We start from the raw sequence: 13,396 nt of genomic DNA, 5'->3' as shown, positions 1-13,396 counted from the left end.
CCGCTTCCTTAGTTTCCCAAACAATTATGATGTCATGTCCTCATCATACAGAAAACTAATTTCCCTATATAGAGATTTAGGCAATTTAATATTGATTACTATTTTCCCTTAAATAGTAGACTCTTTATGTCAATTCTAACAAACTGCCAATATTACGAGATTTAATGAATCTATTTGTATATAATTACTAAAATATCCTCACCAAACCATTAATTTCAAATTTATCTCCAAACTACTACCCATTACTGGGCCCCTTCAAGGGATGGAAAAAAAGTCTTTGCAAATATCGCACTTTTTGTTCTTCCTATTTTGTCCCTATCATTTAAGTTTAATTTCAGAAATGCCATGGATCTGGTAATTCATTTGACTTCCTTGTACTATTAAATATAGAACGTGGAGTAAAAGTGGAGCTATGCTATGCTGTGTTGAGGCTGTACAATGTATGGTGCTTGTGGAATAATTAAAAAATTGTGATTTTACTCCCCAATTGTTGGATTTATTTAGCCTAATCATATAGATTAACTACTTTGCATGTGCACTTGATTTTTTATTTTTTTTTGGTGCCACGACATAATGATTTTACATAGAAAATCTTTGATAATGAAAACATATTAAAAATTGAGATTAAGACCTAAGAACTATTATTGTTATAAAATATTATTCAAAATTTTCTTAACTATCCTTATAGATCATGTTCAAAGACTCTTTTGATTTAACTTTTAAATTTTAATCGAATATTCCACACAGAAAAAATGAAGTAGAAGAAGAGTGGGTCATGCCTTTAACACGTGAAGGTGTAAAAATTTGGCGGATGACGCATTCGGTCTAACATGAACGTACTTCAAAGAAACAAAATCAATTGGATCTATTGATTTAGAGGGGACTGATTAGCGATAAAACACTCCTTTAATTATTGATTTAACACAAGATGTTCATCAAATAAGAAATATCGAGAAATAAATGGAGGGAAGGAGGAGGAAGAGGAGACAAGAAACAGAACGCCAAATAGAAAAGGGGTACATAGATAACGCCCAACATAGTCATCAGTTCTCGCTCTACCGCTTTCAAGGGAGCTCGAGAAGAAAAGTCAATGAAGGGATTTGTTTTTCGTAAAATTTGGCGTCTTTAAATAGACTAAGCACCGACATAGTTATAAATGAATTATGGGCCGGTCCCAATTTCGACAACGAGTCCAACACAAATATATTGCCTTAAATATATTACACAATAGCCCTATAAAAAGGTCTCACGACAAACTCGTAACAAAATCTTATCTACCTTATCCAATTATTGTTATCATATTGGGCCAACAAAATAAATTTGTCTTAAAATGGCTAATATTGCTATGACCAAATTCGCTAAATTATTTTACCTTTATACCTACATTTTCTTTTACTTGCATAAAAATTATTTCAATCGACCATACTAGTTAGATTTCATGATAAATAAATAAAACAAAAATATTTATATAACTTTCCTCATTCATCAATACATGTCAATGCATAATTAGCTTTTCCATTATTCGTTAAATAAATCTCTATGAATTACTTTGACAAGTTGAAATCACATAGTGAAATAATTTAGGTCATCTTGACCTAAAGTTTTGGTATTAAAATAGGGTCACGGTACTCTACATTACTTATAACCATACGAGTCAATTTAAGTGTCTTAGTTTGACTAGATACGAAATTTAAAGAATTAAAGATATACTTTTGAATCTCGTGGTCCTAAATTTAAGATATGTATGTGGTTATAAACTTGTCAGATAGAATATTTAAATTGTCATCTTACTAAATATATAAAAAAACACTTTTTTTGGGATAGACCAAAAAGGAAAGTAAGACATTAAGGGGTTGTTTGGTATGATGGATAAGGAAAAATTGTCCTGAGACAAAATTTAGCACCATCTTATCCCACGTTTGGTTGGGATAAAATGACGGGATAACTAGTCCCGCAATTAATTATCTCGGTATTAGAGTGTTATTTTATCTCATATAAAGGGTGAAATAACAATCCCAGAATTTGTTATCCCGGGATAACTTATTCCCAACCAAACGAGCCCTAAAAGGGAAAGAACTTTAAATGGTTTGGATTAGTTGTGATGACAGCTTATCATGGGTGTCCCAACACCAGATTAAAACCATATTACCCGACCTCCAATGTCAATACACGTTATTTATCAACTAAGATAAGGGCAAAACAGACAATTCTTCAAGTGTCATCACACATCCACGTGTAAACTACACTCCCTCTTCTTGTCCACTTCTTAACCCGACCCGACCTCACCACTCCTATATAAACACACACCAATCTCCTCATAACCAATCCGATCACAGTGATCTCTCTCACATCGTCACCGTTAAATTTTTCCTTAAAAACCGAAACGGAAAATTGTATCCGTTTAATTTTCCGTTTCGTTTGACTGTTTTTCTTTTTTTTTTTTTGGTTGCTTTTTTAATTAATTAACAACAATGGAGGAATATGATGATTCAATGCTAATTGAAGCTGATCAAGGATGGCAAACGGTGTCGTATCACAAAAAGAACAAAAAACAACAACAATCAGGTAAATTAACGGAAGATCAGGAGGAATTAAACGCCGTTAATTCTGGTGATGTATTTCGATCGATTGAAGAACATGCGGAGGAGAGAAGGAAACGTATAGTTGAGTCTAAGAGACTCTATGATGAGGAAGGTGAAAGTAACGCCGTTATTAATGATAACGGCGATGAGAATGATAGTGATGATGGTGCTGAGAATAATGCTGGTGTTGTGGAGAAGAAGAAGAAGAGTAAGCCGAAGAAGGTGAAGAAACCTAAGGTTACTGTTGCTGAAGCTGCTGCTAAGATCGATAACTCTGATCTCGCTGTTTTTCTTGTCGATATATCGGTATGAGTTCTGGCAATTTCGAAAAATCTGATCTATTGTTTTATAGTTGTTCTGATTAGGCACGAAGTTTAAGAAATAAAGAAAAAATATGAGCTAGGGATATTTGTGTGATTTTAAAATATATCATTAATTTTAAAATACTAAAATGAGTAATTTAAAGTTAAATTGTTAGTCTCTCAGTCCGTACCGTTGGATTTCAAGAGTCTAACTTCTTAGTCTTATTTTGACCATGAATGGGGACATATAATTTTTAAATTTTTTGAAAAATAATTTACATATCTGAAACTACATAAAAAAAAGTGTTATAAGTCGCAATAATTAACGATTTAAAATATTTAAAGGGCTTAAAGATAAATTGCGGTCTAAGATTTTCTGATTTGACTCTGAAAATCCGAACTGTATCAGATAAAGTATAGGACAGAGGGAGTACTAAATATAGAAATGTGTCAACTACTGATTAAAATGGAAAGAGTGTCACATAAATTAGAATTGGGAGAGAGGGAGGGAGTAGGTGAATTTTGTGTTTGATTCTGAATGTGTAGTTGTGGAATTATTTTTGTGAATTTTTGCAGGCGTCGTTTGAGAAGCAAGAAGATATACAGCTAATGCGATTTGCAGACTACTTTGGACGTGCATTTGCAAAAGTTAGTTCATCTCAGTTCCCATGGATGAAGGTTCTCAGGGAATCCTCAGTTGAGAAGATGGTTGATGTGAGTTTCTCTCTTTTTTTTCCCTGTTATATTAGATTTAGAGCCTGTTTGGATTGGCTTATAAGTTGCTTATAAGCTGTTTTCAGCTTTTTTGAGTGTTTGACTGGCCAGCTTAAAGTCATTTTGTGCTTAAAATAAGCTCAAAAAAATAATTGGGCCCATTTGACTTAGCTTATCTAAAGCAGCTTATAAGCTGAAAACAGCTTATAAACCAAAAAAAAAATAAGTTAGAGTACTCCCAACTCATTTTTTACAGCTTATAAGCATAAGCCCATCCAAACAGGTCTTAATTGACTTGTTAGTTGCTTAAAGGTTGCATCTTTTTGCTTTTTGAAACATGCTATGCAGGAGCATTCCGTTTTTCTTTCTGAAATAATGGAATCTTGAGTAGAAAGATAAAGATTGAGTGTTTGTACTTTGTTTTCACTATTCTATTGTGATATAGAAACTAGAAAGTATATGATTCTGCAAGATTCTGTTTTTATAATTTCCAAATAGTTTTTATATCAGTAGATGGATGTCCTTAATGGGAATGCCTTGCATGTTATATGAAATGTTCTTTAAATCTTTAATTTGATAGTCTTTGCTTGGGTTTTTGGGTAAAATTATTTTTGATTTACTGGAAATCCAAGTGAATAATCTTGTTTCTCTTTTTAGTTTTCTTTTTCCCACTCTTCTATTGCCAGTGGTTTTAATCGTCTGAATGCTATATCGCCTCCCTGCGCATTTCACTTATTGAGTAATCAATCTATTGTCTTATTGGTAATGCTGCTTCTTTTAACATGTTAACTTTGTTGTTATTGAACAGATCCCTCTTTCTCAAATTGCTGAGGATGTTTATAAGACATCGGTTGACTGGCTTAACCAGCGATCGTTTGATGCACTTGGTTCCTTTGTGTTATGGACATTGGATAGCATTCTTGCTGATCTTGTACAGCACCAAGGAGCTCCCAAGGGATCCAAAAAGGTGGTTCAGCAAGTAACTTCAAAATCTCAGGTAATACCATTCAATTTCGGTTTGTGTGCTTTGTCTTTTCTGCATGTTATTTGAGAGTTTTGTGGTATGTATAATGTGACTTCGGTTTGTGTGCTTTGTCTTTTCTGCATGTTATTTGAGAGTTTTGTGGCATGTATAATGTGACTTCAGTGATCAACTACTGTTGTCTTTTCATGGTGAAAGAAGAAAGAATCAGTTGCATGTGTGTGATTGAAATTAAATGAAGCTACTTTTTTGATGAATCATATCCCCACCATAAAGGTGAGAGGGAAAGGATGACTGGGGAAGGGGTCATGGATATATGAACCTTGCATGTGTTTTGTGGCTACAGATTTTCGGTACCAATACATATATCGGGGTTCAATAGAATCTAAAGTTGAGCGGCATCATGGGCAATTAGTATTTAATGGCTGATTAACTGACAATACTTGGATAATGGCCTTAATTTGCTAAGGTAATATAGTGAACAGAGTAAATGTTGCTACTGCATTCCTTGTCGCTACTAAAGTGATTCTAGGGTAATAAAATACACAACGTCAAAAGTTATGATGATTCTGAATATCTCTTTCTAGGACAAGTATAACAGTTGTATTAATAATGTTAAGAACTCAAATTTATTAACAAACTTCCGTAACAAGTTTTTTGTATACTGAGGTGTGTTTCTCCATGGCAATCTGCATTCAGATTGGATTTGAAGCTATAAGGTGTTAGCAGGTTTAATGGGAATCTATCCAGAATAAATGTGATTATAGTTAGTGGATGTCTTATCTAACTAAAAGCTTTGTACTTATTAAAAAAAAAAAAACTAACTAAAGAGGAACCTCTAGAATAGTTCAAGTTCTAGACAAAGGAAGATCTCTGTATGAATTTCCTTCTTTATGCTGCTGATGGCGCGTCATTTGCAGGATTAGAATGTTATTGAACTATGGATTAATTATATTATGGAATATCAATGACTCGATGGTTATGCATATATCCTTTCGTGCTTGTTTCATTTAACTAATGACTTTCTGACTTTCTGCTGAAGTTGTTTGTTTCTTCCAATTGCTTTTCTACTTCTCGACAGACATAGTTTTACAGTGGAAATATTTTATTAAAAAATAGCAAGCTGCTGCCTACGTGGACATTGTCCCGGGAGGGTGGGGGGTTTGCGAAAGCCTCAGTTTCCCTCTCGCCTTCGTAATATTAGTTCAAAAAGTTTGGAGTTTGGAGTTTTTTCCCTTTCATATCTGTACATTTATAGCATCATGGACTGGTTGTGCTATATCACGTGATATGTTCTTTTATATAAATGGTCTGGGTTGTCCTGCAGCTGTAAATTTTATCTTTTCAGCTAGAATAATAGTCTGTTCCATTCTTTTAAGAAATTTGGATCAATTATGTTAATTGCAGCACATTGTAAACTGTGCATTTACTTTGCTTGTCCACATGTTCTGCATTACAACGTCTTATTAGCTCTCAAATTGATATCAGCCCAAAAATTTCAGAATGTTTACCTTGATCATTGTGTGCTTCAGCCTTTTCAGATCATAGTTGATATATGTCATTGAACTGCAGGTCGCCATGTTTGTGGTTCTAGCAATGGTATTGCGACGGAAACCTGATGTTTTGATCAGTCTCTTACCAATAATGACTGAAAATGGGAAATACCAAGGACAAGATAAGCTTCCAGTCATGATTTGGGCGATCACTCAGGTAAAAATCATCAGTCATTGGTGTGATCTCATTTATAGATAACCTTTGGGATATTGCCATCATCTATCATTTCATTGCTCCTTCACTTATCGTTGTCTCCTGTGCTAACTTGTCTCATTTCCTATAGGCTTGCCAAGGTGATTTGATCGTGGGATTGTTCATGTGGGTACATTTTCTTTTACCAATGTTAAGCAGTAAATCGAACAGTAATCCACAGTCGAGAGACTTAATCTTACAGTTGGCTGAGAGGTACGTATTTATACTTTTCTTAAGCTTTTTGGAAAGGTCTTTTATCAGTTCTTCTAGTGGTAATGTGGATTCCTTGTTCTTTCAGAATTGTATCCTGGCCAAAAGCACGTGCTATACTCACGAATGGTGCAGTAAGAAAGGGAGAACGCGTTGTGCCTCCATCAGCTCTTGAGGTTTTGATGAGGATCACCTTCCCAGCACCTTCTGCTCGTATTAAGGTGATTATTACTGCAGTCATTATGCTTTATTGCCTCAATATTCTGCTGTAAATAAATGTTTTCAGCATATGTTACCAGTCTCAAAAAAAAAAAAATGTTTTCTGCATCAAAAAATATATTTTTTGTGTCGGAGTAGTTTGTGATGCTTGTTATATTCAGGCCACTGAAAGGTTTGAAGCTGTCTATCCCACACTGAAAGAGGTAGCTCTTGTTGCTGCCCATGGGAGCAAAGCAATGAAGCAGTTAACCCAGCAGATAATGCCTTTTGCTATTAAAGTCATTTCGGCAGGTAAAGCAAGAAGTTTTGACTATATGTTGGCTTTGCAGCTCCTTTGCTTGTTTCAGATTTGTCAGCGGTTTCTTATACAGCTATGTAATCCTCATTATTACATGTTTTATAGGTGTCCCTGCTCTATCAGAGGAAGCTACTGAGCTATCCATTTGGTGTTTGACTCAGAACCCTGACTGTTACAAGCTGTGGGTAAGAGGTCTTAGTTCTTGATATTTTCTGTGTTGGTCTAGTGATTCCAAACTCTTCCCTTTTTTCTTTAAATATCTAATGACTTGCTCTTGCATCTGCCCCTTGTGATTTTAACAGGACAACATTTATCTGGAGAATGTAGAAGCAAGTCTAATATTAATAAAGAAGTTGTCTACAGAGTTCAAGGCACATTCTGCTAAGGGGCCTGGTCTTGATCAGTTGAAGGTGACCTTAAACAGTCTCAGGCTTAAGGTATGTTAATCTTTTTGTAGTTGAACATACCAGAGTGATATTACAAAATATGAAGACTATCTATATAGAGTAGGGTGGTGAAAGTTTTAGAAGTATTTAGTTACTCTTGTATCTAAAGACTGTTTTCAGGTAATTATGGCTTTCAATTTCCCTTTTGGATTTTTTTTTTTTTAAAAAAGGAGCATACGAGGCCAGATATCATTGTGTTCTTTCCACATTTATATTGATATTGTATCATTTCCATGGTGTCTTTGGCATGAAATATGACACATGAGAGTCCTTGTATTAAACTTTCTTGATTAGTCAACTAAACAATGAAGGAGAATAAAGAATGGTCCTCCCAAGAAAGGAAACAAGTAGTCTGATGGAAACCTTAGAATTGAATGATGTAAAGAAACTCATCAATCCATCATATATCGTAAGCTGTAGTTAACTCAGCTGATTTGTTTATATTTATGATAATGTAGAGTGAGAAGGCATTGGCCAGTGTGGATGATGCTGCCCGTCAAGCGTCCTTGAAGGAAGTGCAGAAGTACTGCAAGATTTTACTTGGACGCTTATCCCATGGCAACGGATGCATGAAGGCTCTCCTCCTTATCGGTCTCATAATGGCTGTGGGTGCTGCTTTTGTCTGCAAGGACCTGCAGTCCCTGGATGATCTCAAGAAACTGTTGGCAGATCGCTGCAATGACTTGCAGTCCCTGGATCTCAAGAAAATAATTGCAGATCTCTGCAACGACGTGCAGTCCCTGGATTTCAAGAAACTGTTGGCAGATTTCAACTTGGCTTGATGCTTCCCCTCTCATGTAGAGGGTTGTAAGTTAAATCACCCACCTTACTTTGTTATATGTCTAAATTATGTCCCGGCACAGAGAAGCTAGCACAGCCCACAACAAATGGGTAGAGAATGAGTTGTTTTAGAAAGAAAAATAACAAAAAATAGATACAGTAGATATGATGCTGAAGTTTTTGGCCTTATTTTACAGGGTTTGTCTTTGTTTACTTTTTATGAAACAGAACTATTTAAGTAATCGAGTTTCGTTGGCTTGAATTATATGTTTGGTTTTTCCTTTTATAACCATTTTCAATGATTTGAAATGGTAACATATATGGAAGGAATGGTGAGATGGCTTTGCTTGAAAAGCTTTGCCTTTGAGTTGGTCTACTTTAGCTGCAGTTTGACACATTTGTTCACTTCTGAGAAGTTGGACTTTAGGGTCAACATTCCTGCAAGCAAAAGTTGGACTATGCTAGAGAATGGTTTAATGAAGTTTGGTTAACTATAAAGAGACTAGTCTTGAAATCATATAAATTATGTATTGACAGTTATAGGTTGTTTGGACCATAGTCAAATATGTTTGATTTATAAAAATGTCCTTGGACTCAATTTTTATAGGTTGATTAACAAGATATATGACTGATGCTTTTTGCTTATAAATTGCTTCTGAAGGTTCCATATTATATACACTTCACAATGATTGCTACAGATCATCAAAGTATGATTTTACAGATAATAAAATGACACTGAGTCCAATCATAATAATCTGCAATGAGTCCAATCATAATAATCTCCACCTTTTACTAAATTCCTTACTCGAGCAAGGTATAGAAAAATTTGTCAAAGATATAATCATATATAATTACGTAAATTTTCTGATAGCTAAGCTTTCATGTGAGATTATCACACATTTTAGAATGATAATGGAGTGTCATTTATACGTTGAAATCTCACTACCATCCATAATACATAAAATAAAATAAAAAATCACATGCTTGATCATGAAAAAGTATCAAGTCCACACGTGAAGGAGCATGCTAACGATAAAATGTATTTGATATGTTTAAATTACACTTTAATTATGATGCAAGTGGTTACGGTCAAATATAGAACTCACACGAGATTCGGTCGAATCCCGCAGAGAATCTTTGAGTTTGGTCTATTTTAGCTGCAGTTTGGCACATTTGTTCACTTCTAAGAAGTTGGGCTTTATGGTCAACATTCTTGCAAGCAAAAAGTTGGACCATGCTAGAGAATGGTACTCTGGTAATGAAGTTTTGGTTAACTATAAAGAGACTAGAGGCTAGTCTTGAAATCATATACAATTATGATAGTAATAGCCTAATAGGTTCTTTGAACCATAGTCAAATATGGGTGATTTATAAAAAATTCCTTGGAAGGGGGGTCTTGGAGTTTTAACCATGCTTGCCCCATGGGAAAAATTTCAAGTTTAACGAGTTTTGCTTCATAAGCAACACTTTAATTTTTGATAAGTTTTACCGATAAGACAAGCGGGGGTCAAAAGTTCAGGACCTTCATTTTCAAAGTCTTTGGGTGTAATTTTTAGTCATATTAGGGGCCTTTTGTTAAGAAAAATGGGGAAAATTAAATGACTATATCACTCTTGGTCGGAAGTCATTTTCTTTTACAACGATATTAATGTTTATCTTCATAATATTGTTCTAACCAACAATTACACGTTATTATCAATCTTCACTACTCAACTTTCATCAAAATACTATTCAAGTTGACATATTATTATCAATCTTTAATTAAAAAAAATTCCTTCAAAAAATACATTTCCCAGAAAATAATTTCACACACTAAGTCATTTTCAAAAATGATTTTTTGGGGAAATACATTTCACTTTCCAACCAAACACTAAAAAAACATTTTCCTAGAAAATAACTTTCACAAAATAAGTCATTTTCCTAAAAAAAAAAAGTTACTTTTCAGAAAATAATTTCCACAAATTAAGTCAATTTCAAAAATAGTTTTCGAAAAATGTTTTCGTTTGTACCTAAAAGAGTGGAGAGAAGGTTGAAGAAAAATGTTTCTCGGTTCTACAATATTTTTCTTATTTTTCTTTCCTATTCCTTTTTAGTAGTTTGTTGTTTCTCTTCATTTCCCTTCCATGGTCTAGTTTCCAAGGATATGATGAGAAGAAATAAAAGCAAAGACAGAAACCAATAATTTAGCTATTTATCCTTTGTGTCAATAGTTATGAACTTAATATTAATAAATACAGATTTAACATTGGTTTATTTTAAAAAAAATGGGGGGCGAAAGATTAATACGTTGCATTGACCATTAAAGTCGTCAATATATGTTCAGCAGGTCAATTAATTGATTTGATCAATTGTTTCTTATTGAAGGTCTCCTAATGGACGTTGAGTTCGATTTTAAAAGCAAAAAAAAAAATTTAAAAAAAAAAACGATGGGGAAAATATATAATTAAAAAGTTGGGAGAAAATTACCTAATTAAAGAAGCATAAATATTATACAGGTAAGGCAACCAAAACTTCTTCTGAGAAAAACACATTACATACAATCGAAATAATACATCGATTGAAAAGCTATGCTACAAATTAAGCTCTAAATGAATAACCTTTACAAATCCCTTAAGCTCCAATATCAATGTCAAAATTAACACAAATTAAACAACATAAAAATGAGAAAATTAAATGTAAATAATGAGACAAAACGACAAAATAGTCCCTTATGTTTGGTTATATGTTTAAAATATATAGTCCATTAAATAAACTCTTGAGCAGTTTTAATCTTTTTAATTTGGCAGATTACATGTACGTGAATGGTCCACACCTGATCATGTGTTTAAGTTTAGGGATATCTTGCATATTTTCGAATTCTTGTTTACACTTTGGTGAGGCTTCTTTGGCAAAAAAATAGAAATCGTTGACTCTACGTATATTTCCGTTATTGTTATCGTTGTTTTTGTTGTTAGTGAGAGTAACATTGAATGTTTCATAGTCAACCTTTCCACATGGAGTCTCATTGCAATTTTCCATGGGACTTTCCATCAATAGGACACTGCATATAGCATTCTTGTGATCTCCTTCTACCCGTACGCTGTAAAATCCGGTAGAGTTGGTTACACTGGGCATATCGAAGGTGACCTTATGAGTTTTAGGATCTGTGCAACGAACCCGTACACCAGCAGCTGCATGAATTTTTCGTAAAAGATGTCAATATTTAGTAAAAGTGAAACAAATGGATTCATCATTGTGAATTACATCGTATTTTAAAAATAAAATTCAATTCAAGGGAATTATTCTATATAACTCACCTCAATGAATTTTCACATTTTGAAAATAATAAAAAGTGATAATGGAATAAATTGGAAAAAATTAAAATTTTGGATTTACCTTCTAAGGGCACACTAAGGTTGGTTTTGAATAACGAACGACAAGGATCACAATAGACAATTCCTTCTACAAAAAAATGAGGTTTTTGAGATTCTTTAGAGGCTTGTGTAATCCCTAACAGGAAGAACAAGCAAATAGTACTAGCAATGAGGATTCCAACTGATTTTTCCATTTTTTTTTCCTTTTTTGGCTTTTCGTTATTTCTTGACTAAATCCGTGCTGCTCCTAGGATAAAGTTTGCTTTACCCGATTCCCTTTTAGATAATAATGTAGATATTCTCGATCTGACACTTGTTTGTTTCGAATGAAGAATAGAAAGTGCCTACTCTAGCAGGTTATGAATCAAAATTAGAAAGCACCTCCTATATATACACTTTGTATTTTGGCAGTTATTTTCGGTAGGTTTTTGTTTGATCGTAATCTTATTGTGGTGAGGAATTTTCTATGTTTATTTACTCAGTATATCCTTGCTTATTTTTGGTCCCAAATGGAAGATTAAAAGGCATTCTTCCGATTTTGACTCTTATTCTTTATTTCCCCCCTTTTTCTCTCACATACACAGAAAATCAACGTTTTATGTAAGTAAGGTCATATCAAAAGTCGGGGAAAAAGAGAAGTTTTGGGTACCCATCACTCAAATTCATTTCACTTCGATTTCTTTTTTTTTTTTTTAAACAACTAAGTATGATTGACTTACTGACTCTGGTTTGAGGAGCTACCCTTGCTCGAAGGGTGTCAAGCAACACCTCTTTGCCGGAAAATTACATTGCATAGATAGATAAATATATATATATATATATATATATATATATATATATATATATATATATATATATATCAGTGTTGACACCCCTTGACATAAGTTGAAAACTTAGCGCCGCGGTTAAGGGGTTGCAAAACCTCCCTAAGATTGCGTGTTTGAACCTGGATCGCGACAGATCTATATTTTCTGACACCCTTTAATAGGAATCCTGACTCCGCCACTATCTTACACTAATAATAGTTTTTACCAAAAACCTCACTAGTTTCCAATAGGATAAAGAAGAAATGGAAGCAAGGCGAATCTAAAATATTACTAGTATCTATTGATTCTTTGTGCCAATAGATATCAACTTGAGATAAATTTTAAGTTGAGCCAGAGGGTGCAACTTCTGTACTACTATATTTGCCCCTTCAAAGAAAAAAAAGAAAATTCAAATTTCTATGCGTTTGTATGAAGAAGTGATCTCCATAATATAAGTCATTTTCTGACAACCAAACATCAAAAATAATTTTTCATTAAAGGGAAAAACTAATTTCTTCCTTATATTTTTGTCCTATATATGACGGAGTTGATTAGTGAAACAAAATTTCTAGTGAAAAATGTTTTCAAAAGACATTTTCTGAAAAATATATTCCAGCACATCAAACGCGCCAACACTCTTTCCTTATGTTTTTCGAACAAAGATGTTAAGCATGTTACTGAACTTTTCTAGTTTGATTAACAAGATATATAACTGATGCTTTTTGCTTAATTGCTTCTGAAGGTACCATATCGTATAAACTTCACAGTGATTGCTAATTAAGATCAAGATATACATGCTTTTACAGATACTAAAATTGACACGAGTCTAATCTTAATCTCCACCTTTCACTTAATTTCTTTACTCGAGCAAGTTCAGAAAAATTTAGATAAATTTGTCAAAGATATAATCACGTAAATAGAAGGATACTTCTCTGACAGCTAAGTTTTATATAGATCA

The 13,396-nt window shown here is 33.6% G+C and overlaps 2 protein-coding genes across 2 annotated transcripts; one reads left to right on the top strand and one right to left on the bottom strand.

Annotated features, from left to right (window-relative positions):
- The first annotated feature begins 2,318 nt into the window (after positions 1-2,318).
- LOC132613857 (uncharacterized) lies at positions 2,319-8,544 on the top strand. Its single transcript, XM_060328140.1, has 10 exons — positions 2,319-2,888; positions 3,461-3,598; positions 4,407-4,595; positions 6,153-6,290; positions 6,418-6,539; positions 6,625-6,757; positions 6,917-7,046; positions 7,159-7,238; positions 7,356-7,490; positions 7,958-8,544. The coding sequence occupies exons 1-10, from the start codon at positions 2,472-2,474 to the stop codon at positions 8,279-8,281; spliced, it is 1,806 nt and encodes a 601-aa protein (XP_060184123.1). The 5' UTR covers positions 2,319-2,471; the 3' UTR covers positions 8,282-8,544.
- Positions 8,545-10,608: 2,064 nt separating this feature from the next.
- Positions 10,609-12,091, bottom strand: LOC132615472 (major pollen allergen Lig v 1-like). The gene is made up of 2 exons (XM_060330074.1): positions 11,655-12,091; positions 10,609-11,449 (listed from the first exon to the last, which is right to left on the bottom strand). Exons 1-2 carry the CDS (start codon positions 11,824-11,826, stop codon positions 11,067-11,069), a joined length of 555 nt encoding a protein of 184 aa, XP_060186057.1. The 5' UTR covers positions 11,827-12,091; the 3' UTR covers positions 10,609-11,066.
- Between the last annotated feature and the right edge of the window lie 1,305 nt (positions 12,092-13,396).

This window comes from Lycium barbarum, chromosome 10 (genome assembly GCF_019175385.1).
Source record: "Lycium barbarum isolate Lr01 chromosome 10, ASM1917538v2, whole genome shotgun sequence".
In the NCBI taxonomy this organism is placed as follows: domain Eukaryota; kingdom Viridiplantae; phylum Streptophyta; class Magnoliopsida; order Solanales; family Solanaceae; genus Lycium; species Lycium barbarum.
This window is presented reverse-complemented; position numbering and strand designations above follow the sequence as displayed.